Source organism: Bombina bombina, chromosome 6, assembly GCF_027579735.1.
Source record: "Bombina bombina isolate aBomBom1 chromosome 6, aBomBom1.pri, whole genome shotgun sequence".
Classification (NCBI taxonomy): domain Eukaryota; kingdom Metazoa; phylum Chordata; class Amphibia; order Anura; family Bombinatoridae; genus Bombina; species Bombina bombina.
Genome location: NC_069504.1, coordinates 855,238,521 through 855,266,390, shown reverse-complemented (window position 1 = coordinate 855,266,390; position 27,870 = coordinate 855,238,521). Strand labels below are relative to the sequence as shown.

Genomic DNA, 27,870 nt, shown 5'->3' with positions numbered 1-27,870 from the left:
TTTCCCAAGCCAATTATTTGTGACAAGAGGTCATATTTTACGGTTAGAGGATAGGAGATTTAAACTCCAACAACATAAACTTTTTTTTTTTCATTGTATGACCTATAAAATTGTGGAACTCTTTGCCTAAGGAGGTAGTGAATGCTGATAACTTAAATAATGTAAAAAAAAAAAAAAGGTTAGATACATTTTCGATTATAAATTGAATTAATGTGTATGATTGGTTGTGTTAAATAGGTCAGCTTCTAATTGTAATAATGTAAGTTCAATTGGCAGCATCCTTACTGTAAATCAGGAATGATCAGTATAGGTTGAACTTGGTGGACTTCTGTCTTCTTTCCACCTCATTTACTATGTAACATTCTTTTTTTCTCCTTTTTTTTTTTTCTTTAAGACTGAGGAGCAAAGTGAGGACACACTGTTACGCTATGTAACTTACCTAACATCACGTTCTTCTGTTTCTCGCCCCCTGCTTTTGACATTCACATTACGCAGGAACAATACAGAATCTCTGTCTGCAGGTGAGTTACATAAAACACACACAGAGATAAAGTGATATCAAATTTTTAAAATCCAGTATTTGATCAACTTAAAACTGTTGTAATGAGAGACGGGCTTTGGTTTGGGTGTGCCAGTCAAAGCACTAAGTGCTACAAATATATATTAGTATTGAAGAAAACTAGATTTATTCCTACAGATAAATCAATTTCTTCACTTTCAGTGGTGCAAAATTCAGTACTGCTGGGTTTATAGATTTGTACTTTCACATAGTATATAGAGATCTCCTTGAAACATGTGCTGTAGATACCTCCACCCTTCCATCTAACATGTGAAGTTATCCTGGGTGAGAAAAAAGAGGAAATAATACCAAACATAACTGTGGACCAGGCAAAACATGCACAAATAGGTTTACCTGGGTAGGTATTTATATGACTCCACTTAGAGTATGAAGAACTTGCTTTAGATATACGTATAAACCTTTTTTCTTTCCTATGGTATGGAGAGTCCACAACATCATTCCAATTACTAGTGGGATATTCAACTCAGGAGGAGGCAAAGAGCACCCAGCAAAGCTGTTAAGTGTAACTTCCCTTACCCATAATCCACAGTCATTCTCTTTGCCTTTGTCAATGGATGATGTGCAAAGTTGGTGTCTGAAGATATTTATGGGTACTTTTCCCTGCAAGCAAGGATTTGGGGCTATGCTGTGTCCATGTCAATCTCTTTTGTAAGAGTAATGGTGGCTATTAGCAGTTAGAAAGCGGTGAGGTTGTCTTTGCTTTGTTTTTAACATTATTGCTACCCCTTCATGGAAAGCCAGGGTTGGTCACTCTGTTCTTTGATTTTCTTCAGGTCCCTGATAGAGAGTGGAGTGTCTATCACACCTAAAGAAGCTGTTCCTGCCCTGCAGCTGGATCCACAGGTAAGTGCATTTGCCTTCTAGGTACTGAAGGAAAGCACTTTGGAGGTTAATTCCTCTAGTGGATTATTATATGGGACATATTATGACCTTTAGGGGTTAACTCTTGGGCAGCCTGCAGGCACTGTTTTTTAATGAGGCTGAAGGAAAATGTTAAGGGTTAATTTTCCCCTTTTTTATTTGAGAGACTGGCTGAAGGATTTTTTTAAGAGGGTCTATAGCACATGTGAAAAACATAACGGTGTGTACTTTGTTTTTTGATATTGAGCTATCAGTGCAGAGTTGAGACTTAGAAATATAAGCTCTGTCGTTATTGTTGTTTTTGGTTGGACTGAATCGCGTGCTTTTTCAGTGGCACAGTTCAATTTCTAGTCTGATCAAGTGACCGGCCCTTCCGCTTATATACATTGATTGCAGAGTGAATAGCCTATGCGTATGTTTCTACTGCTCTGTCTAGAAACGATCGCATGTTGGGGCTCTAGTATTTCTCTACCGATTCGGATTCAGCTTTCCAGGGCTGACAGCCATCCCTTACAGCGGATTTGCAGTTCGTGAGAGACTTCACTTTTTACTAGTGTCAACTCCGGTCCCGGTGTGGTAAAATCTCCTCAGCTAGTCTGAGGTATAGAGGTGTGAGGATTTTTTATTGTAAACTGCTTAAATATCTTGGAGTTTACTTTGAAAGTTTTTGAGTAATTGTCCCTATTTTTTCTTAAAGTGACATAACGGTTCCATTTTATTTTTCTATCCTATTCGGAACTTTTTCACCTATGGACACTGACCAAGATTCTGTTTCAATGGACAAATATCTATTATGTTTAGAGGCCCAAATTTTCTATACAATTTTGTTCCTCATGTTTAGCTAAGACTCTAAAATTAAAAGATAAATTACTTCCTTCTGAGCCATTAGTCTCTCAGGATAATGCTGTTCAGGATATGCCACAGCTCTCTCCTCAAACGTCCCAAGCCTTAATGGTTTCACATGCAGTGCCCTGCGGTTCCTCACAACCTCCTGGGTGTGTTTATTTGCCAGGAGATTTTTCTGCACAGATTACCTCTGCGGTGTCTGCGACTTTAGCTGCTTTTCCCTCTTCGGGTAAGCATAAGAGGAAATTTAGACATATATATGCTAATAAGGTTTCTGACCCCTCTAAATCTGTGCTGGTCAACCTTTCCAAGATGTCTGATAAGGAGGATACTTCTGATACTATGGGGGGCAAATCTTCTGAATCAAAAGAGGTTAATTTCAGATTTAAGCGTGAACATCTCTGGTTGCTACTGAAGGAGGTTCTAGCTACTTTGGATGACTCTGAACCTTCGGTTGCCATCAACCCTAAAAAGTCTTCTAAACTTAACAGAGTTTGATTCTCCCTCTTCTGAGGATGTTTTTCCTGTTCCAGACAAGATGTCTGAAATCATAGCTCAGGAATGGGATAAGCCATGGGTTTCTTTTTCCCCTTTCCCTGTCTTTAAAAAGTTGTTTCCTGTTGCTGACTAAATTCGGGACTCATGGGGCACAGTGCCTAAAGTAGAAGGAGTCATCTCTACCCTAGCTAAAAGAACTACCATTCCTATAGAGGATAGTTGTTCTTTTAATGATTCCATGGATAAGAAGCTAGAGGCTTACTTAAAAAAGGTGTACATCCATCAGGGTTTACCGTGGCAACCTGTGACAAGTATTGCTACGGTTGTGGGCGCAGCATCTTACTGGTGCGATGCCCTGTCTGATCTGTTATCAGAGAAGACCACAATTGAGGAGATCCAAGATAGGATCAAGGCTCTTAATTTAGCCAATACTTTTATATGTGATACCAACATGCAGGTAATTAGACTGGGAGCTAAGATGTCTAGCTTCACTGTTCTAGCTCGTAGAGCTCTCTGGTTAAAATCTTGGTTGGCTGATGTATCTTCAAAGGCCAAGCTTTTGGCGTTACTTTACAAAGGTAAGACCCTATTCGGTCCTGGTCTGGCGGAATTCATTTCAGAGATTACAGGTGGAAAGAGATATTTCCTACCTCAGGACAAGAAGAATAGACCTAAGGGTCGACAGACTTCTAATTTCCGGTCCTTTCACAACTTTAAGGGAAAGAAGTCTTCCTCCTCTTCTTCCAGACCAATGCAGGTCCTCTTTGAAGTCCAACCAGCCTTGGAATAAGGGAAAACAAAACAAAAAGCCTTCCGCTGACTCTAAATCAGCATGAAGGATCTGCCCCCGATCCTATTTTGGATCAAGTCTTGGATTCAAGTCTTGCCCTCCAAGGGGCAGATTTCTCCTGTCAAGACTATCCTCAAACCAGGTAAAAAGGGAGGCCTTCTTAAATTGCGTAGAGGACCTATCTTCCCTGGGAGTTATTTACCAGTCCCTTTAGAGGAACAAGTTCAAGGATTTTATTCAAATCTATTTGTGGTTCCAAAAAAGGAGGGATCTTTCCATCCAATCCTAGACTTAAAGTGCCTTAACAAATTCCTCAGGGTTCTGTCCTTCAAAATGGAAACTATTCATTCCATTCTTCTATTGGTTTCGAAAGGTCAGTTCATGACGACTATAGGCCTGAATTACGTGAATTTACATGTTCCCATTCACAAGGATCATCACCAGTTTCTAAGGCTTGCCTTTCTGGACAAGCATTTCCAGTTCGTTGCACTTCCGTTTTGTCTTGCCATGGCTCCCAGAATATTCACAAAGGTTCTGGGGGCTCTATTAGCAGTGGTCAGATCCCAAGGTATTGCTGTGGCTCTTTATCTAGACAACATCTTGGTTCAGGTGTCATCTTTTCAACTAGCAAAGCCTCATACAGAGATGTTGTCTTTTCTACGTTCCCACGGGTGTAAAGTGAATCTGGAAAATAGTTCTCTAGTTCCAGCTACAAGAGTGTGTTTCCTAGGGACAATTATAGATTCCCATGAAGATTTTTCTGACGGATGTCAGAAAATCCAAGCTTCTTGCTTCTTGCCTTTCTCTCCAGTCTACTATTCGTCCATCAGTGGCCCAATGCATGAAGGTGATTGGTCTGATAGTGGCTTCCATGGACATCATTCCCTTTGCTCAGTTCCATCTGAGACCGCTGCAACTTTGCATGCTCAGTCAATGGAACAGAGACCATTCAGATTTATCGCAGAGGATAAATCTAGATCCCCTAACAAGAGACTCTCCCTCGTGGTGGATTTCACAGGAACATCTGTCTCGGGGGACTTGCTTCCTGAGACCTTCTTGGGTGATTGTGACTACGGACGCCAGCCTGTTAGGCTGGGGAGCTATTTGGGGTTCTCTAAAAGCTCAGGGCCTGTGGTCTCGAGAAGAGTCTTCTATTCCCATAAACATCTTGGAGTTGAGAGCAATCTTCAGTGCCTTGACAGCGTGGCCGCAATTATCTTTAGTCCAGTTTATTAAATTCCAGTCGGTCAACATTACCTCAGTGGCTTACATCAACCACCAGGGGGGAACTCGGAGTTCCTTAGCCATGAAAGAGGTGACTCGCATTCTGCAGTGGGCGGAAGCTCACGATTGTTTCCTATCCGCCATCCACATTCCAGGAGTGGACAATTGGTAAGTGGATTTTCTGAGCAGACAGACTTTTAATCCGGAAGTGTTCTCAAGGATAACCCTCAGGTAGGGGTTCAGGAGTTGAATCTGATGGCGTCTCGTCAAAACGCCAAGCTTCCAAAGTATGGATCAAGATCAATCCTCAGACCGCTCTGATAGATGCTCTGGCGGTTTCTTGGAATTTCGGTCTAGCATACCTGTTTCCTTTGTTTGCTCTCCTTCCACGAGTTATTGCTCGTATCAAACAGGAGTGTCTGATTCTAATAGCTCCTGCTTGGCTTCGCAGGATCTGGTTCGCAGATCCAGTGAAGATGTCATTTCTTCCACCTTGGAGGTTACCTTTGAGGAAGGACCTTCTAATTCAGGGTCCATTCCCCCATCCAAATCTAGATTCTCGGAAGCTAACTGCTTGGAGTCCTGTGTTTTTTCTGAAGCGGTCATTGATACTATTCTTCAGCCTCGTAAACTAGTTACTCGCAAGATTTAAAATAAGGTATGGCGTAAATACCTTCATTGGTGTGAATCTAAGGGTTTCTCCTGGAGCCGGGTGAGGATTCCCGGAATGTTGTCTTTTCTTCAGGATGGCCTTGAGTTTGTCAGTGAGTACTCTGAAGGGTCAGATTGCTGCAGATTTGCACAAACGGCCTATTTTTAAACCTGTTGCTCCTCCTTGGAGCCTTAAAGGGACACTGAACCCAATTTTTTTCTTTTGTGATTCAGATAGAGCATGCAATTTTAAGCAACTTTCTAATTTACTCCTATTATCAATTTTTCTTCGTTCTCTTGCTATCTTTATTTGGAAAAGAAGGCATCTAAGCTAAGCAGCCAGCCAATTTTTGGTTCAGAACCATGGACAGCACTTGTTTATTGGTGGATAAATTTATCCACCAATCAGCAAGAACAACCCAAGTTGTTTACCAAAAATGGGCCGTCATCTTAACTTACATTCTTGCTTTTCAAATAAAGACACCAAGAGAATGAAGAAAATTTGATAATAGGAGTAAATTAGAAAGTTGCTTAAAATTGCATGCTCTATCTGAATTATGAAATAAAAAATTCGGGTTTGGTGTCCCTTTAACCTAGTGTTCAAAGTTTTGCAGCAGGCTCCATTTGAACCGATGCATGTTGTTGATATAAGATTGTTATCTTGGAAAGTTTTGTTCATGTTTGCTATTTCTTCTGCTCGCAGAGTGTCTGAGCTTTCAGCTCTGCAGTGTGATTCCCCGTACCTTATTTTTCATGCAGATAAGGCGGTCCTTCGTACTAAATTGGGTTTTCTCCCTAAGGTTATGTTGGATCAAAACATTAATCAGGAAATTGTTGTTCCTTCTTTTTGTCTTAATCCTTCTTCTCATAAGGAATGTCTTTTACATAACCAGGATGTTGTGCATGCTCTAAAATTTTACCTTCAAGCTACTAAAGATTTTCGTCAATCTTCTGCCCTCTTTGTTGTTTTTCTCTGGAAAGCATAAGGGTCAGAAGGCCACTTCTACTTCTCTTTCCCTCTGGTTAAGAAGTATGATTTGTTTTGCTTATGAGACAGCTGGACAGCAGCCTCCTGAGAGAATTACAGCTCATTCCACTAGAGCTGTCTCCCCTTATTGGGCTTTCAATAATGAAGCTTCTGCGGAACAGTTTTGCAAGGAGGCAACGTGGTCCTCTTTGCATCCTTTTTCTAAATTCTACAAATGTTATACTTTTGCCTCGGCTGAGGCCTCTTTTGGCAGAAAGGTTCTTCAAGCGGTGGTGCCTTTTTGTTTAGGTCCTCCTGCCTTGTTCTCTCTCCCTTTTCATTCCATGTCCTCTAGCTTGGGTATTGATTCCCACTAGTAATTGGAATGATGTTGTGGACTCTCCATGCCATAGAAAAGAAAACAAAATTTATGCTTACCTGATGAATTTCTTTCCATACATGGAGAATCCACGACCCCGCCCTCTTTTTAAATTATGTTCAGACTTTTTTTTTTAGTTACCCTCAGGCACCTCTATACCCTTGTGTTTCTTCTTTTTTTATTTTTTTCATTCGGCTGAATGACTGGGGATTATGGGTAGGGGAAGTTACACTTAACAGCTTTGCTGGGGTGCTTTTTGCCGCCTCCTGCTGACCAGGAGTTGAATATCCCACTAGTAATTGGAATGACGTTGTGAATGCCCAGAAAGAAAGAAATTTATCAGGTAAGCATACATTTTCATTTTTATGTTATAGTCCATATGGGTAGGTAAGCTCCAAAGCTACTCATGTGGGAATGAGTGGGGAAAATAAATATTTTCCTAGTTCTTAAGAAATGAAGTCTGCAAGATTATTTTCTGGAAATAATTTGATGGTTGCAGGTATGAAAGTAACAATATTATACAACTGTTCATGCCTAAGTTTCATTTTGACATAAGTACATAAAAATATGTTAAGTAAAACAACAAACTTAATGGAATATAACATTCCACAAAGGGTCTTTATATATAATATATCCATAAATATTACATGGTAAGGAGACTGCATATATAATTAAAATAGGAAGGGAGAGATTCTAGACCTAAAGGAGTTGTCTCATCTTAGAAGAGGGGATTTTGGGGGGAAAATGAGTCTGGGTGAGTGCATAAGAACCGTAAAGTGTCTGAGTGAAGCGCATAAGGGTTGGAGACTGCTTGAGAGATTGTGCACGGGTGGGGAAATGTTAGTATTAGTGCTGCGGAATCTGTTTGCGCTCTACAAATACCTGATAATAATAATAGTGTAGGAAAGCATAATAGTGCAATATGGGAAACAGCATGAGCTGGTGTGATTTACACAAAGGTGGGAAAGTACCTATAAGAGTGTATACAAGTGCATAATTTCATGGTAAAGAGTACATAAACATGAGACAGTGGAAGGATAGGTTGGAAGGATAAGACAGTGCCTAGAGGGTGTTCATAAAAGTGAGAGAGAGCTTGGAGTTTAGTAAGAAGGAGAGAGTGCCTGGGAAGGTGTGCATAAAGATAGGAGAGTGCCTAGGAAGGTGTGCAGAAAGATAGGAGAGTGCCTGAGAAGGTGTGCATAAAGATAGGAGAGTGCCTGGGAAGGTGTGCATAAAGATAGGAGAGTGCCTGGGAAGGTGTGCATAAAGATAGGATAGTGCCTGGGAAGGTGTGCATAAAGATAGGATAGTGCCTGGGAAGGTGTGCATAAAGATAGGAGAGTGCCTGGGAAGGTGTGCATAAAGATAGGATAGTGCCTGGGAAGGTGTGCATAAAGATAGGATAGTGCCTGGGAAGGTGTGCATAAAGATAGGAGAGTGCCTGGGAAGGTGTGCATAAAGATAGGAGAGTGCTTGGGAAGGTGTGCATAAAGATAGGAGAGTGCCTGAGAAGGTGTGCATAAAGATAGGAGAGTGCCTGGGAAGGTGTGCATAAAGATAGGATAGTGCCTGGGAAGGTGTGCATAAAGATAGGATAGTGCCTGGGAAGGTGTGCATAAAGATAGGAGAGTGCCTGGGAAGGTGTGCATAAAGATAGGATAGTGCCTGGGAAGGTGTGCATAAAGATAGGAGAGTGCCTGGGAAGGTGTGCATAAAGATAGGAGAGTGCTTGGAAAGGTGTGCATGAAGATAGGATAGTGCCTGGGAAGGTTTGCATAAAGATAGGATAGTGCCTGGGAAGGTGTGCATAAAGATAGGAGAGTGCCTGGGAAGGTGTGCATAAAGATAGGAGAGTGCCTGGGAAGGTGTGCATAAAGATAGGAGAGTGCCTAGGAAGGTGTGCATAAAGATAGGATAGTGCCTGGGAAGGTGTGCATAAAGATAGGAGAGTGCCTGGGAAGGTGTGCATAAAGATAGGAGAGTGCCTGGGAAGGTTTGCATAAAGATAGGAGAGTGCCTGGGAAGGTGTGCATAAATATAGGAGAGTGCCTTAGAAGGTGTGCATAAAGATAGGAGAGTGCCTGGGAAGGTGTGCATAAATATAGGAGAGTGCCTTAGAAGGTGTGCATAAAGATAGGAGAGTGCCTGGGAAGGTGTGCATAAAGATAGGAGAGTGCCTGGGAAGGTGTGCATAAATATAGGAGAGTGCCTGAGAAGGTGTGCATGAAGATAGGATAGTGCCTGGGAAGGTTTGCATAAAGATAGGAGAGTGCCTGGGAAGGTGTGCATAAAGATAGGAGAGTGCCTGGGAAGGTGTGCATAAAGATAGGAGAGTGCCTAGGAAGGTGTGCATAAAGATAGGAGAGTGCCTGGGAAGGTGTGCATAAAGATAGGAGAGTGCCTGAGAAGGTGTGCATAAAGATAGGAGAGTGCCTGGGAAGGTGTGCATAAATATAGGAGAGTGCCTGGGAAGGTGTGCATAAAGATAGGATAGTGCCTGGGAAGGTGTGCATAAAGATAGGATAGTGCCTGGGAAGGTGTGCATAAAGATAGGAGAGTGCCTGGGAAGGTGTGCATTAAGATAGGATAGTGCCTGGGAAGGTGTGCATAAAGATAGGAGAGTGCCTGGGAAGGTGTGCATAAAGATAGGAGAGTGCCTGGGAAGGTGTGCATAAAGATAGGAGAGTGCCTGGGAAGGTGTGCATAAAGATAGGATAGTGCCTGGGAAGGTGTGCATAAAGATAGGATAGTGCCTGGGAAGGTGTGCATAAAGATAGGATAGTGCCTGGGAAGGTGTGCATAAAGATAGGATAGTGCCTGGGAAGGTGTGCATAAAGATAGGATAGTGCCTGGGAAGGTGTGCATAAAGATAGGATAGTGCCTGGGAAGGTGTGCATAAAGATAGGATAGTGCCTGGGAAGGTGTGCATAAAGATAGGATAGTGCCTGGGAAGGTGTGCATAAAGATAGGAGAGTGCCTGGGAAGGTGTGCATAAAGATAGGAGAGTGCCTGGGAAGGTGTGCATAAAGATAGGAGAGTGCCTGGGAAGGTGTGCATAAAGATAGGAGAGTGCCTGAGAAGGTGTGCATAAAGATAGGATAGTGCCTGAGAAGGTGTGCATAAAGATAGGATAGTGCCTGGGAAGGTGTGCATAAAGATAGGATAGTGCCTGGGAAGGTGTGCATAAAGATAGGATAGTGCCTGGGAAGGTGTGCATAAAGATAGGATAGTGCCTGGGAAGGTGTGCATAAAGATAGGATAGTGCCTGGGAAGGTGTGCATAAAGATAGGAGAGTGCCTGGGAAGGTGTGCATAAAGATAGGATAGGGTCTCGGAGTGTGTGTAAAGATTAGAGTGTATGGGGGTTCAGGGTAAAAGCAGATTCTATTTAGGCAGATTGTCTGTTCCTGCAGGGTACTCAGTCCATGTGTGGAGGGTACATGGGCCATTTATAGAGACCGGGGGGTGTAAATCAGTCTGTATGCAGCCCCTGTCAAGCCACTATAGCTGCAGTCTTATGTACAGCATAAGCAGGCCTTTAGCTATCTCTGTTTCCTAGCCAGGGGGATAATCGGCTACAACATTTCAGAGAAAACTCCCACAACTGAAAGAGACCTTTATCTGATGAGAGAAGTTAAAACAAGCTTAACGACTGCAACTGCAGCAGGCTCATATGGAACTAAATCAGCTCCAACATCACAGTTAAATCATTTGTATAAGAAACCTGCGTGTGGTAGAGATTTTAGACTGATTGTCTTTTTATGTCTTTGCCCCTGTTGACACAAGATTGATGACACAAGATTAGTTTTAGGTAAGATAAGCTACCATCCAAGAATCTGAAGCAGCTTTGCTGTGTGACGGACCATCACCACCCACCACCCTTAGCAGTGAGACTTAAGACGTTAAGAAGTTAGCATTGTGACTGGGAAGGTTTGGCACTGATATCCCTGATATAACTCATGAGATTTTAATGAAATCATTAGAGAAAGCCTTTAAGAATATCTTCGAGAACAGTGAATACTATATCAAATTTATTCTGCCCCATATTTTGTTCTCTCACTTTACCAATAATTATGACAAAATTACTTGCCTTAAATGCAGATTTACTACACTGTTTTTGGACTTGCCCTATAGTTCAAACTTTTTTGGGGGAAAATTTACTTTTGGTGCACACAATTAAGAAACATTTATACTAACTTTACAATATCTCACTTTTTTTTTTTTAAACATCATATAAAGAGTTTAAAAAAGACTTTTACTTTGTAAACATAGTCATTCTCCTACGTATATTTTTTTTATTATAGAATTGGAGATCAAAGAAACTCCTTAAATTTTCTATATTTAAGACAAAGTTAGCATCCAGATAAGAAGTCAGAAAAAAAAACTCTGACCTGTCAGAGAATTTGCCAGAGCCAGAAAGACCATTACAGCTGTGGCCAACCAAAAGAAAATACCACAAACATAAAATAAAAATTGTCCACTGTAAAGAAAAGAGAAATCTTAATTATCTGGATAGATGAAAACAGGAAAGGTAATTATCCTTCAGGTCTATTATGGTGATAAACTACCAGACTCTAGGACTTTGACAAAACGTTTTAGACATTTAAGTCTATATCATATCCAAAATATTCCCTCTTTGGAGCAAAGAGTTGATTAAAGAGAAAAAAATGAAATTTATGCTTACCTGATAAATATATTTCTTTTTTGACACGGTGAGTCCACGGATCATCATCAATTATTGTTGGGAATATCAATCCTGGCCAGCAGGAGGAGGCAAAGAGCACCACAGCAAAGCTGTTAAGTATCACTTCCCTTCCCACAAACCCCAGTCATTCGATCGAAGGAAAGGAGAGAAAGGAAATAACACAAGGTGCAGAGGTGCCTGAGGATTATATACCATAAAACTCTCTAAAAAAAAACAGGGCAGGCCATGGAATCACCGTGTCAAGAAATAAATACATTTATCAGGTAAGCATAAATTTTGTTTTCTTTCTAATGACACTGAGTCCATGGATCATCATCATTTACTGTTGGGAATCAATGCTCAAGCTAGAGGACACAGATGATAAGGGAGGGACAAGTCAGGCAACCTAAACAGAAGGCACCACTGTTTGAAGAACCCTTCTCCCAAAAGAAACCTCAGCCGAAGCAGAATTATCAAAATTATAACATTTAAAAAAAGTATACAAGGAAGACCAAATTGCAGCCTTGCAAAATTGTTCCACAGAAGCTTCCTTTTTGAAAGCCCAGGAAGAAGAAAAAACCCTCATGGAATGAGCCATGATTCCCTCAGGAGGCTGCTGTCCAGCAGTTTCATAGGCCAAACAAATTATACTCTTCAGCCAGAGCGAAAGAGAAGTAGCAGTAGCTTTCTGACCCTTGCGTTTCCCAGAGAAACAGACCAACAAGGCAAAAGACTGGCCAAAGTTCTTAGTCACCTGCTAGAAGAATCTCAGGGCACGCACCACCTCTAGGTTGTGCAGCAAACCCTCCTTATGATAAGGAGGATTAGGACACAAAGAAGGAACAATGATTTCCTGATTAATATTCCTATCCGAAACAACTTTAGGAAGGAAACTTAACTTAGTACGCAGAACCACATTATCAGAATGAAAAATAAGATAAGAGGAATCACACTGCAACCACGAGAGTTCAGAGACTCTCTGAGCAGAAGAAATGGCAATAAGAAGCAAAACCTTCCAAGATAACATCTTAATATCTAAGGAATGCATAGGTTCAAACAGAGCCAGCAAAACTTTAAGAACAAGGTTAAGACTACCGGGAGGAGTAACAGGTTTAAACATAGGCCTGATTCTGACCAAGACCTGACTAAAGCATTGCATGTCCGGCACATCCGCCAGACATTATGCAACAAAATAGACAAGGCAGAAATCTGATCCTTCAGAGTACTTGCTGACAAACCCTTCTCCAGGCCCTCCTTGAGAAAGACAAAATCCTAGGATCCTGACTCCAAGAGAAGCCTTTGGCTACACTCTAATAAAGATATTTACGCCATATCTTATAAAAAATCTTCCCCGTAACAGGCTTGCAAGCCTGAATTATGGTCTCAATGACCAACTCAGAAAGACCACGCTTAGACATAACTAAGCGTTCATTCTCCAAACAGTCAACTTCAGAGAAACAAAATTTGGATGAAAGAAGGGACCCTGGATCAGAAGGTCCTTCCACAGAGGCAGTCTCCAATGTGAAGAGACAACATCTCCACAAGGTCTGCATACCAGATCCTGAGAGACCACGCAGGAATTATTTAGAATTACCAACGCTCTTTCCTGATTGATACGAGCATTAACTTGTGGAAGGAGAGCAATCTGAAAAGAAAACGGTGTGCCAGCCTGAAATCCCAAGGAACTGCCAGAGCATCTATCAGAGGAGCCTGTGGATCTTTTAACTTTGAACCGTACCTTGACGGCTCGGAAAGTTGACGAGCCGTCAACAGATCCAACTCCGTACCCCCATTTGAAGGTCAAGATGGAAAACACCTCCGGAAGGGGATCCCATTTCCCAGGATGAAAAGTCTAGCTGCTCAGGAAATCCGCTTCCCAGATGTCCACTCCTAGAATGTGGATAGCAGATAGACAACAATTGTGAACTTGAAAACCCACTGAAAAATTTGTCACCTCCAACATGGCAAATTAACTCAGAGTTCCTCCCTGGTGGTTGATGTAAACCATTGAGGTGATATTGTCCAACTTGGAACCAAGCTTAAGGACAACTCTCAACTCCAAGACGTTAAAGAGAAGAGCAGAGACTCCCGAGTCCGTAATCCCTACGCCTTAAACAAGACACAGACTGTTTCCCAGCCCTAGCTAGTTGATGAACACGGTCACATAACCTAGGAAAGTCTCTAGAAGCACGCGCCCTGAGACCGATACTCCTGAGAAACCACTACAGGAGAAAGTCACTTGTCGACTGATCTAGATCTATCCTCTGAGATAGATCCGAAGTTCTCCCTTTTATGGAAAATAGCAAAAGGAATGATGTCCATGACAACAATCAGACCGATTCCCTCCATACATTGAGTCACTGAAAAGTGAAGGAAAATCAACTGCAGCTAGATTCAAATACCCAGCCCTCTGGTTGCAAGATGGATAAGCTATCTACCGGACCACTAGATCTTGCTGTTGACCGGGCAGAAGACTGCAGAGAGAGGATGAATAAATCCTAGATTATCTGACCTCTGAAAGAAATCTCCTCTCAAAAAATCACCCTTGTAGATGGAACAAGGGAGCTGTACTCCAGATTCATTTCCCATCCATGGAAAAAAGGATTGGACAAGATCTCTTAAAACAGAGTCTGCTCGAAGGAAGGATGACACCTGAACCATATATTGTCCAGAAAAACACCCTTGCCATACCCCAAGATCCAAAAGTCTTACTAGATCATGGGAACAAAAAAACATAATTTATGTAAGAACTTACCTGATTAATTCATTTCTTTCATATTAGCAAGAGTCCATGAGCTAGTGACGTATGGGATATACATTCCTACCAGGAGGGGCAAAGTTTCCCAAACCTCAAAATGCCTATAAATACACCCCTCACCACACCCACAAATCAGTTTAACGAATAGCCAAGAAGTGGGGTGATAAGAAAAAAAGTGCGAAAGCATATAAATAAGGAATTGGAATAATTGTGCTTTATACAAAAAAATCATAACCACCACAAAAAGGGTGGGCCTCATGGACTCTTGCTAATATGAAAGAAATGAATTTATCAGGTAAGTTCTTACATAAATTATGTTTTCTTTCATGTAATTAGCAAGAGTCCATGAGCTAGTGACGTATGGGATAATGACTACCCAAGATGTGGATCTTTCCACGCAAGAGTCACTAGAGAGGGAGGGATAAAATAAAGACAGCCAATTCCTGCTGAAAATAATCCACACCCAAAATAAAGTTTAATGAAAACATAAGCAGAAGATTCAAATAGAAACCGCTGCCTGAAGTACTTTTCTACCGAAAACTGCTTCAGAAGAAGAAAACACATCAAAATGGTAGAATTTAGTAAAAGTATGCAAAGAGTACCAAGTTGCTGCTTTGCAAATTTGATCAACCGAAGCCTCATTCCTAAACGCCCAAGAAGTAGAAACTGACCTAGTAGAATGAGCTGTAATCTTTTGAGGCGGAGTTTTACCCGACTCGACATAGGCATGATGAATTAAAGATTTCAACCAAGATGCCAAAGAAATGGCAGAAGCTTTCTGGCCTTTTCTAGAATCGGAAAAGATGACAAATAGACTAGAAGTCTTTCGGAAAGACTTAGTAGCTTCAACATAATATTTCAAAGCTCTAACAACATCCAAAGAATGCAACGATTTCTCCTTAGAATTCTTAGGATTAGGACATAATGAAGGAACCACAATTTCTCTACTAATGTTGTTGGAATTCACAACCTTAGGTAAAAATTCAAAAGAAGTTCGCAACACCGCCTTATCCTGGTGAAAAATCAGAAAAGGAGATTCACAAGAAAGAGCAGATAATTCAGAGACTCTTCTGGCAGAAGAGATGGCCAAAAGGAACAAAACTTTCCAAGAAAGTAATTTAATGTCCAATGAATGCATGGGTTCAAAAGGAGGAGCTTGAAGAGCCCCCAGAACCAAATTCAAACTCCAAGGAGGAGAAATTGACTTAATGACAGGTTTTATACGAACCAAAGCTAGTAAAAAACAATGAGTATCAGGAAGATTAGCAATCTTTCTGTGAAAAAGAACAGAAAGAGCAGAGATTTGTCCTTTCAAGGAACTTGCGGACAAACCTTTATCTAAACCATCCTGAAGAAACTGTAAAATTCTCGGAATTCTAAAAGAATGCCAGGAAAAATGATGAGAAAGGCACCAAGAAATATAAGTCTTCCAGACTCTATAATATATCTCTCTAGATACAGATTTACGAGCCTGTAACATAGTATTAATCACAGAGTCAGAGAAACCTCTTTGACCAAGAATCAAGCGTTCAATCTCTACCTTTAAATTTAAGGATTTGAGATCCTGATGGAAAAAAGGACCTTGCGACAGAAGGTCTGGTCTTAACGGGAGAGTCCACGGTTGGCAAGAGGCCATCCGGACAAGATCCGCATACCAAAACCTGTGAGGCCATGCTGGAGCTACCAGCAGAACAAACTAGCATTCCTTCAGAATCTTGGAGATTACTTTTGGAAGAAGAACTAGAGGCGGAAAGATATAGGCAGGATGATACTTCCAAGGAAGTGACAATGCATCCACTGCTTCCGCTTGAGGATCCCGGGATCTGGACAGATACCTGGGAAGTTTCTTGTTTAGATGAGAAGCCATCAGATCTATTTCTGGGAGTTCCCACATTTGAACAATCTGAAGAAATACCTCTGGGTGAAGAGACCATTCGCCCGGATGCAACGTTTGGCGACTGAGATAATCCGCTTCCCAATTGTCTATACCTGGGATATGAACCGCAGAGATTAGACAGGAGCTGGATTCCGCCCAAACCAGAATTCGAGATACTTCTTTCATAGCCAGAGGACTGTGAGTCCCTCCTTGATGATTGATGTATGCCACAGTTGTGACATTGTCTGTCTGAAAACAAATGAACGACTCTCTCTTCAGAAGAGGCCAAGACTGAAGAGCTCTGAAAATTGCACGGAGTTCCAAAATATTGATCGGTAATCTCACCTCCTGAGATTCCCAAACCCCTTGTGCCGTCAGAGACCCACACACAGCTCCCCAACCTGTAAGACTTGCATCTGTTGAGATTATAGTCCAGGTCGGAAGAACAAAAGAAGCCCCCTGAATTAAACGATGGTGATCTGTCCACCACGTCAGAGAATGTCTTACAATCGGTTTTAAAGATATTAATTGAGATATCTTTGTGTAATCCCTGCACCATTGGTTCAGCATACAGAGCTGAAGAGGTTGCATGTGAAAACGAGCAAAGGGGATCGCGTCCGATGCAGCAGTCATAAGACCTAGAATTTCCATGCATAAGGCTACCGAAGGGAATGATTGTGACTGAAGGTTTCGACAAGCTGAAATCAATTTTAGACGTCTCTTGTCTGTCAAAGACAGAGTCATGGACACTGAATCTATCTGGAAACCCAAAAAGGTTACCCTTGTCTGAGGAATCAATGAACTTTTTAGTGAATTGATCCTCCAACCATGATCTTGAAGAAACAACACAAGTCGATTCGTATGAGATTCTGCTAAATGTGAAGACTGAGCAAGTACCAAGATATCGTCCAAATAAGGAAATACCACAATACCCTGTTCTCTGATTACAGACAGAAGGGCACCGAGAACCTATGTAAAAATTCTTGGAGCTGTAGCTAGGCCAAACGGCAGAGCCACAAACTGGTAATGCTTGTCCAGGAAAGAGAATCTCAGAAACTGATAGTGATCTGGATGAATCGGAATATGCAGATATGCATCCTGTAAATCTATTGTAGACATATAATGCCCTTGCTGAACAAAAGGCAGGATAGTCTTTATAGTTACCATTTTGAATGTTGGTATCCTTACATAACGATTCAATATTTTTAGATCCAGAACTGGTCTGAAGGAATTCTCCTTCTTTGGTACAATGAAGAGATTCGAATAAAACCCCAGCCCCTGTTCCAGAACTGAAACTGGCATAATTACCCCAGCCAACTCTAGATCTGAAACACATTTCAGAAATGCTTGAGCTTTCACTGGGTTTACTGGGACACGGGAAAGAAAAAATCTCTTTGCAGGAGGTCTTATCTTGAAACCAATTCTGTACCCTTCTGAAACAATGTTCTGAATCCAAAGATTGTGAACAGAATTGATCCAAATTTCTTTGAAAAAACGTAATCTGCCCCCTACCAGCTGGGCTGGAATGAGGGCCGCACCTTCATGTGGACTTAGAAGCTGGCTTTGCTTTTCTACAAGGCTTGGATTTATTCCAGACTGGAGATGGTTTCCAAACTGAAACTGCTCCTGAGGATGAAGGATCAGGCTTTTGTTCTTTGTTGAAACGAAAGGAACGAAAACGATTATTAGCCCTGTTTTTACCCTTAGATTTTTATCCTGTGGTAAAAAAGTTCCTTTCCCTCCAGTAACAGTTGAGATAATAGAATCCAACTGAGAACCAAATAATGTATTACCCTGGAAAGAAAGGGAAAGTAGAGTCGATTTAGAAGACATATCAGCATTCCAAGTTTTAAGCCATAAAGCTCTTCTAGCTAAAATAGCTAGAGACATAAACCTGACATCAACTCTGATAATATAAAAAATGGCATCACAGATAAAATTATTAGCATGTTGAAGAAGAATAATAATATTATGAGAATCATGATCTGTTACTTGTTGCGCTAAAGTTTCCAACCAAAAAGTTGAAGCTGCAGCAACATCCAATGATATAGCAGGTCTAAGAAGATTACCTGAACACAGATAAGCTTTTCTTAGAAAGGATTCAATTTTCCTGTCTAAAGGATCCTTAAAGGAAGTACCATCTGCCGTAGGAATAGTAGTACGTTTAGCAAGGGTAGAAATAGCCCCATCAACTTTAGGGATTTTGTCCCAAAACTCTAATCTGTCGGACGGTACAGGATATAATTGCTTAAAACGTTTAGGAGTAAATGAATTACCCAAATGATACCATTCTCTGGAAATTACTTCAGAAATAGCACCAGGAACAGGAAAAACTTCTGGAATAACCACAGGAGATTTAAAGACCTTGTCTAAACGTTTAGATTTAGTATCAAGAGGACCAGAATCCTCAATTTCTAATGCAATTAGGACTTCTTTAAGTAAAGAACGGATAAATTCCATTTTAAATAAATATGACGATTTATCAGCATCAACCTCTGAGACAGAATCCTCTGTATCAGAAGAATCATTAGAATCAGAATGATGATGTTCATTTAAAAATTCATCTGTATAAAGAGAAGTTTTAAAAGACTTTTTATGTTTACCAGAAGGAGGAATAACAGACATAGCCTTCTTAATGGATTCAGAAACAAAATCTCTTATGTTATCAGGAACACTCTGAACATTAGATGTTGATGGAACTGCAACAGGTAATGGTACTTTACTACAGGAAATATTTTCTGCATTAACAAGTTTGCCATGACATTTAATACAAACAACAGCTGGAGGAACAACTACCAAAAGTTTACAGCAGATACACTTAGCTTTGGTAGTTCCAGCACCAGGCAGCGATTTTCCAGTAGTATCTTCTGACTCAGTTGCAACGTGTGACATCTTGCAATATGTAATAGAAAAAACAACATATAAAGCAAAATTGATCAAATTCCTTAAATGACAGTTTCAGGAATGGGAAAAAATGCCAGTGAACAAGCTTCTAGCAACCAGAAGCAAAAAATAACGAGACTTAAATAAAGTGGAGACAAAATTGACGCCCACATTATTTGGCGCCTAAATGCTATTAGCGCCAAAAACGACGCCACATCCGGAACGCCGACATTTTTGGCGGGAAAAACGTCAAAAATGACGCAACTTCCGGCGACACGTATGACGCCGGAAACAGAAAAAAAAAATCTGCGCCAAGAAAGTCAGCGCCAAGAATGACGCAATAAAATGAACCATTTTCAGCCCCCGCGAGCCTAACAGCCCACAGGGAAGTCAAATTTTAAGGTAAGATAAAAATGATATATTTAAATGCATTATCCCAAATATGAAACTGACTGTCTGAAATAAGGAAATGTTGAACATCCTGAGTCAAGGCAAATAAATTTTTGAATACATATATTTAGAACTTTATAAAAAAAAGTGCCCAATCATAGCTTTAGAGTGTCACAGAAAATAAGACTTACTTACCCCAGGACACTCATCTACATGTTGTAGAAAGCCAAACCAGTACTGAAACGAAAATCAGCAGAGGTAATGGTATATATATAAGAGTATATCGTCGATCTGAAAAGGGAGGTAAGAGATGAATCTCTACGACCGATAACAGAGAACCTATGAAATAGACCCCGTAGAAGGAGATCATTGAATTCAAATAGGCAATACTCTCCTCACATCCCTCTGACATTCACTGCACGCTGAGAGGAAAACCGGGCTCCAACCTGCTGCGGAGCGCATATCAACGTAGAATCTAGCACAAACTTACTTCACCACCTCCATAGGAGGCAAAGTTTGTAAAACTGATTTGTGGGTGTGGTGAGGGGTGTATTTATAGGCATTTTGAGGTTTGGGAAACTTTGCCCCTCCTGGTAGGAATGTATATCCCATACGTCACTAGCTCATGGACTCTTGCTAATTACATGAAAGAAAAACACATCCTTAGGTCTATGTTCTTTATGAACAGGCCGTCTTAAACCATAGAAGGTCAGAACCTGAGAAAATTGAGGTAATATCTAAATCCCATTCCCAGACTGGGATTGGAATTAACACTTCCAGAGAGAAAGGTCTTGAACCCAGTTCCAGGAATGCCTCATCATACCTGGATTGCAGATACTCTAGAAGGAGAAATCTGCCCCTGGGAGGAAATCCTAGGTTTCGTTAGTTTCCAAGAGACATAACTGACCCCGTAATACAGAGAAGTTCAGCCAGACCAAGTGCAAACAAGGTCTTATCCTAGAAAGAAAAAACCAAAGCAAAGATTTGGAGAAAACCCAATATACTGAACCTGCAAATGCAAAACTATAAAGCCTAGGCTGTACCACTAGGCCACAGTTAGGCTTCTCAGCTGACCAGGCTACCCTCCATAAGAATCGAAGATCTTTAATCCATAGTAGAAAAGTTCCCTTCTACTTAGACACCAAGCATATAATTGGAGTCGGCGACAGGAAAATCCTTTAAGGACGGAAGACAGGGAGAAGACGTCTCCTATTTCTGTGAAGATATCCAAAACAGGACTAGAACACTTCCTCATAGGAGGAACATCCTAGAAATGAGAGAGATAAAAATTCCAAGGGTTGACAACGACATTGTGTTATCAATGTCGTCCAGGTAGCGGAAACCTCCTATAACAGTACACGAGGTGTACACGCATACATCTGAAGTAGACCACATCAGATGAAGGGATTACACTGTCCGAATCTGAGATTTCACCCTCAGAGGTTACCAGCGAATCGTCAGCAGACTTAGGAGAAAAAGCAACCTGTGTAACAGAGAATGGAGCAGAAACCTTACCATCTGAATCATTAAATTTTCTCTTGCGTATCCTCTATAGAAAGGAAAAACAGATAAAGCTGCAGATACCGCAGGGATACCTGAGCTGCAAAATCTGCAAGCAAATACACACCTCTAGGAGAGTGAGAGGAACCGCATGGTACTGCATGTGACGCCATAAAGGCTTGGGACTTGTAAGGAGAAAGCTATGGCATTGCCTGAACAGCATCATCCTGGGAGACAAGGGGCTCATAGGGCATTAATCAGACTGTATGTATTGGGTACTTGTAAAGCGTGGCTAATCACCCATAAGGGTCCCAAGGCTCTGCTCGTTTTTATCGACCTTGGAAGGATGTAAGGCTGAGTGGACCTCGCTGGGGATCGAACCTGCTACAGAGCTCAGCCACAACGCCTTAGCATGCTGAGCTATCTGTCCGGCTGTCTATACATTCAATATATAGTAGATACTGGCCCTACCAGAATAGGGATTCACCAGCAACTTCCAGTTACTAAAACAGCTTACATAGCTCCTATGCTATGCAATTCTGAATTGCAAAGACAATTAATCCTGAGGGACATGAGTCATGAGGTTCCAATGAAAGAATTATTTTATTGTGAAACCCCAGTCCCAAAAACAAATTTTCTAATTTGAGATCTTAATAAAAATAAACACACATGTACCTATTCTTATTATGTACATTAAAAATATCAAAACTTCTTATAAATAACGTTTCCACTAGGAGTACGGTATTTCCAAACATTGTAAGAGGAGCCCTCTCTATCCCTGCGTATCTCTCTCTATAAGACCACTCCGCTGTGAAGGATATGTATAATGAGGGCGCCGCTCCGTTCTCGATTGAAAACAAGGCAGAGTTATAGGAAAAGGCTAACAAGCCTAAAATGGCGCTGCTCTTCTAAGAAGGAGGAGGCGGAGCCATAAAAACGGAATGGGATGAAGCGTTCTGATATTCGCGCTTTCTCCCGCCTAACTTAGGTATCTGGTCTTGAAACCAGAGCGATGAAAAAACCTGTAACTCTTAGATACCAAGGGGTATAGAGAGGAAAGAGAGTGCGGACAAACAGCTTGTCACCCTGAAGGTGTTATCAGCGTATACGCGCCACTCTCCATCATATGTCCTACTGGAAAATTTTCTGTTGCTGAACTTCAAACAACAATAGAATATAAATAATTAGGGAGGTTTACGTCATATATAGAAATAAATAAATACATTTCACCGCTCCGATCTCAAAAGAAAACTGAGGAAATTACACTACATACTCTCCCAAAATGAATGGCGCTGAAAAAAATAAGAGCGTGTCTTACTATAATCCTACTGATGACATGATAGCTCAGAGTATATTCCATAAAATAACACCGAGCCCCAAAAGAGAGTTAACCCCTTAGTCTCCAAACTCGCATGTTAAGTAGTACCTGCTTACTGCCAGAATATTCCTAACTAAGGAATTTGTGTCCCATATATCTGCAGTTACCAGAGTCCTTAACCCTTTCAGTGCCCACCTCCTAGCTCCAGAAGACAAAAAAGGGCACTCACCTGCATTCCAGTTGTCCGGCAGTCAGACGACCTCACAAAGTATGGGAGGATGCCACTCCTCACAGAGACCTGTGAAAAAAAGTAAGAGAGAGTAAACCTACTCAGGCTTTTTATACCAGGGCAGCAAAGCACACTTTACAAGTTCCTAACTGCTTAAAAGCCACCACTGCCCTACTGAAGAGACTGAAGTGGAGTACGGCTAAACCCAATATTGAGGGGAAAGATCAGAGTAAACCTACTCCGATTTCCAAAATAATAAAATCTTGATTGAAGAGAAATAATCGGACACCAAAAACTTCACCTCTTCCTTGTAACGCAGGCAAAGAGAATGACTGGGGTTTGTGGGAAGGGAAGTGATACTTAACAGCTTTGTTGTGGTGCTCTTTGCCTCCTCCTGCTGGCCAAGAGAGATATGACCAACAGTAATTGATGGTGATCCGTGGACTCACCGTGTCATTAGAAAGAATAACAGTCTCTGTTAATAACTGTTAGTGATCAGGCAGAGTACAACCGGAACACCCCCCCCCCCCCGCGCAAATTTACCAGGTCAGAAGGAGCCTGTCAAAGAAAGAGCCTCAAAGGAGGAGGACTGACTAAATGTGTGTGCCAAAGGGAAAATAGCAGCCTAAAATTATGATAGATTTGAAGGTCATGTTTCCTAACAAAAAAAGGGGAGAGATTGTAAGGAAAATGCTCAAACATAAGGACACCATGGTTTTGCTTAGTGGAGATTTCTTTTTAGACTTTCACTTAAACGTCCAAGAGTATTTCCAAGCTCTAATAGAGTTTGAATGTGGTCTTCTATTAGGAATAACCTTAGGCTTGTTATTATGGTCCCGGAAAGATAAGGGCTTTAGAAACAGGCTGTACCTGAGGAGCATCTAAGACAGTGATGGTGAACCTTGGCACTCCAAATGTTTCAGAACTATATTTCCCATGATGCTTGACTTCAGAGTGCCTAAGCATCATGAGAAATGTAGTTTTGAAACATCTGGAGTTTCAAGGTTTGCCATCACTGATCTAATATATTACCTGTATAAGGAATATTATAACTAATCATTACTTCCTGAAGAGTTTCTATCTATGTGATGTTGTATAAGGATTTATTTTTATACATTTTTTTCCATTTACAGCACTTCCACAGTCAAGACGTTTCACACGGGGTGATAGAGATTACATTACATATGTTCCTTCTGCTCCTACTCTCACTTGTTTGCATTTGCAGGAAGTGGACCCTCGAACCTTCTGTCACTTGATCCATGATCGCAACCTATCTAATGTTACATAATTTATTGGAGTGTACACGAAGATTGATTCATTTGTGTTTTTTAATAATTCAACTTTTTATATTAATATATAAAATCTTTGTTGGCTATGCTTAAAAGTTTGTTAATTCAAAGAAGACATAAAAATAACATATTTTACTAATTTAATGTTTTTACTTGCAAAGAACAGAAAAATAAAATATATATATTTTTAAAAAATATTTACTGGCTAATACTTAATGTTAAAGTAATATATCTTAAATTGTTGCTCGTATATGACTTTAGCGCTAGTATTCACTTTGTATAAGAGCAGAAGTCATACTTACCCCAAAATTAATGTCTTTGCATTGAGGGACAGTGCATGGTTACATTTTGTACATGTAGGTTAACACTAGATATATGCACAGATAAAAAAAAATTTGGGAGGAATCATTTTTCATGAAAAAAAAATATTTGTTAAGGAGATTTATTTACAAAAATGCATTTGTTTGCTATTTCCTATGCAGAACATCTTCTGAGGACCAGCTGGACAGTAGCTTACATTTAACCCTTTCTCTACCAGGAATTTCAGAGAAAAAGTACCAGAGAGATTTTAGCATTTTTGTTATCTCTACGTTTAATTTTTTTTTTTTACCTCTGAAAAGTAGACAACCCAGTAGTGTAGTGTAGGGACCACCTTCTCCCCTCCAAGATCACTTTTTTATGTAGTGCAGGGTCCTCCTCCAGCTGATATTTTTCCATAGTGTAGGGGCCCATTCCTCCCTCTGCCTTCATAACTTTTACATAATGTAGGGAACCCCACCCTCCCGGCACCAATGGAGGATTGTTACAGAGAGTGACACAGACAGTGTCACTCTCTGTAAGTCAGTGGTCTGGCTTTATATGGTAAGGCAGCATGATCAGTATGTATGTATTGGGTACTTGTAAAGCACAGCTAATAACCCGTAAGGGTCTCAAGGAGCTGCTCATTTTGTCGATTTCGGAAGGATGAAAGACTGAGTGGACCTTGCCAGGGATCGTACCTGCAACCCTCGGGTTGCTACAGAGCTCAGCCACAATACATTAGAATGCTGAGCTATCTGTCCGGCCGCTCCCTTACCATATGAAGGCTGATGACTTCTGACCCTTTGTTGTGGCTCCCTGTCTAAGCACCTCTGTGCGGAAAGTAGGTACTATGTTAACACAATACACTGGGCAAAGGACTGTGTGACATAGTGCCTACGCTCATATAGCGCAAGGGGTTAAATAAAGTTAACGTAGTAGCCTGTGATACTGCTAGAAGCCAGCAGCAGCACAATTTTTTTTTATGTAGTCAGGACTGGCCAAGAACAAAAGTGATTCTGGTGTCAGCCAAAATTATTCTGCTTACACCAGAATCAATTAACTGGCATGGACATTGGTAAATAATTATTTAATTGTGTAAATTTGACATTTTTTTTAAGTCTTTCGTGCATTTAGAGCACTGGTTTTCAAACCTGTCCTCAGGCCTCCCTAACAGGCCACATTTTAAGGTTATCTGAACTGGAGCACAGGTGAAATAATCAGCTGATTAGTAACCATGGTTATTTTACCTGATCTCATCCAAGGTAATCCTGAAAACCTGGACTGTTGGTAAGGCCCGAGGACAGGTTTGAAAACAAGTGCTTTAAAGTAAAGGTTTTACCGGTTACAGAGGTAAGATACACCAGCTTGTAGAACTTGTAGCATCATTATAGCTGGCAAAGAGGTTGATAATGTAATAATATGAAAGAAGATTCAGAAATTGGACAAAGGATTGTAAACGCAGAAGCATGACTACAGAAAGAAGATTTATCATATGAGAACCCTACTCATCCGTTTAGTCTCAGACCTGTAGTGATATGAAGAGTAATCTACCAGGAAAGCACAATATACACTGCATAGCAGGTACAGATAAAAAGTATAAACAAGTAACACACTAATAGCAACAACGTGGGGGGAAAGGGATTTTGAATTAAAGGGACAGCCAAGTCCAAAATAAACTTTAATGATTCAAATAGGGCATGTAATTTTAAAAAAAGTTTCCAATTTACTTGTATCACCAATTTTGCTTTGTTCTCTTGGTATTCTTAGTTAAAAGCTAAACCTAGGAAGTTCATATGCTAATTTCTTAGACCTTGAAGGCCGCATCTAATCTAAATTTTTGACAGTTTTTCACCACTAGAGAGTGTTAGTTCATGTGTTTCACATAGATAACATTGAGCTCATGCACGTGAATTTACCAAGGATTAAGCACTGATTGGCTAAAATGCAAGTTTGTCAAAATAATTTAAATAAGGGGGCAGTCTGCAGAGGCTTAGATGCAAGGTAATTGAAGAGGTAAAACGTGTATTATTATAACTGTGTTGGTTATGCAAAACTGGGGAATGGGTAATTAAGGGATTATCTATCTTTTAAAACAACAAAAAGTCTGGAGTTGACTGTCCCTTTAAATACATGACACAAGACATTATTATATACTATTACGTGGAGATGTGCAGAAATTCAAACAACCTGTTCAACAGGAAAGCCATCCTATCTCATCCCTCTCCCTCCAGTTTCACCGTTCAGCCAAACAATAAATAAGGAGGAAAAAAGTAAGAGGAAAGAAGCCACACTGCAAGAAGCACCAAACCAGGAACGATGGGTCTTATGCAACACCTTCATTTCTTCATTTTTTTTTATGATTCAGACAGAACAAATTATTATCTAATTTGTTTTGTTCTCTTGATATCCTTTGTTGAAAAGAATACATAGGTAGGTTCAAGATCTGCTGATTGGTGGCTGCACATACATGCCTCATGTTATTGGCTCACCAATGTGCATTGCTGTTTCTTCAACAAACGAAACCAAGAGAATTAAGCTAATTAGGCAATAGAAGTAAATTGGAAAGTTGTTTAAAATTGTATGTCCGATCTGAATTATAAAAGGAAAAAATTGGGTTTCACGTTCCTTTAAGGTCCTCAAATGTGGTTTTTTTAAACCAGGAGGAGGCAGAAATATCCTATTGTATCTTATGTTTATAGTAACAGCACATAATGCTGTAGATGATTTATTTCTAGACTACTGGGTCAGAACCAAATCAAGGTGAATAACCATATGGGTGTGTAAATCTACCAAAGAACAAAGGGGACCTTAACTGCCCCATGCAACTAGGATGATTGGGTGCTGAGGCAAGCTGCCTACAAGGTTGCAACTTTGAACCTGTAGAATGTGCAATAACAGGAATGACATATTTTCTTGGATTCTTCTCTGCTGTATATATCATAGTAATGGCTAAACAATACTTGCTAGGATCCCAGTCAAAGAAAAGTAGACCATCAGTCCATTTGCCTTTAGGCAATATTGACCACAGCTAAGGTGCATAAGAAAGCTTCCAGGAGAGACATGCTCTTGAGGTTCCGGGGGTGGAGTCTGAGTGCAGGTCACACAGTGCTCGTTCTCTCTACTCTCAAACCAGCTGTTGGCGGGAACTACTGCGCTGAAGCCCTGAGACCTAGGGTAGCTGTCGAAAGACCATTACGCTGTCACCGGAACCCCAGAGGTGCCATCCATCGTACCAACTGGTAAATTACTGGAAAATTATCTAAGGTTGTTAACTCTGTGCACCCCTGTTCTATCCCATACCTCTATGGTTCCCCTCTCCCACCGGTGCTGCATGAGAGGGGAATACCTGACAATGGGAGATTGAAGCTTGATGACTGAGGCTATCAGACAAGAGGGACCTCTGTGCAGCACCTGACTGCCGACCGGAACCATCAGAAGGGAACTTTTCAGAAGTTGGCTGCCGTACCTTGTTACCTCTGCCCACCGGTGTTGCGAGCGGAGGTCCGACTAAGATCCTCTACACATCGCACATCTAATATACCTCTGCATCTCCGGCCTTTAACTACACACTCTGTCTCATCGCCCCTCTTCTCCCACTGGTGCTGCGTGGGAAGAGGGCTTTGTGGAGGAAGAAGCTGTGACTGTGATCTGCAGGCTGGGGACTCCGACCAGAAGGAACTCCTGTACAGCCCACAATTGCCGCCGGAAGTCAGAGGGAAAAGTCATCCAAGAAGTAGGAAGCCGTTTTTCGGCTTCTCCATATACCGCTGCTGCGAGGGGAAAATGGAGCAAACTCCTGTGTGACAACTCATCTAAACCAGGGTGAATCCACCTCGAGTACCCTTATT

General features: G+C 41.0%; 1 protein-coding gene across 3 annotated transcripts in view; it reads left to right on the top strand.

Annotated features, from left to right (window-relative positions):
• Positions 1-23,919, top strand: part of CTC1 (CST telomere replication complex component 1) — a 210,478-nt gene extending 186,559 nt beyond the window's left edge. For all 3 annotated transcript variants that reach the window (XM_053718286.1, XM_053718285.1, XM_053718287.1), the window contains 2 exons: positions 395-521; positions 23,567-23,919. In XM_053718286.1, the coding sequence (XP_053574261.1) occupies positions 395-521; positions 23,567-23,721 (282 nt within the window). In that variant the 3' untranslated portion in view covers positions 23,722-23,919. The remainder of the gene's footprint in view (positions 1-394; positions 522-23,566) is intronic.
• Positions 23,920-27,870: the final 3,951 nt, after the last annotated feature.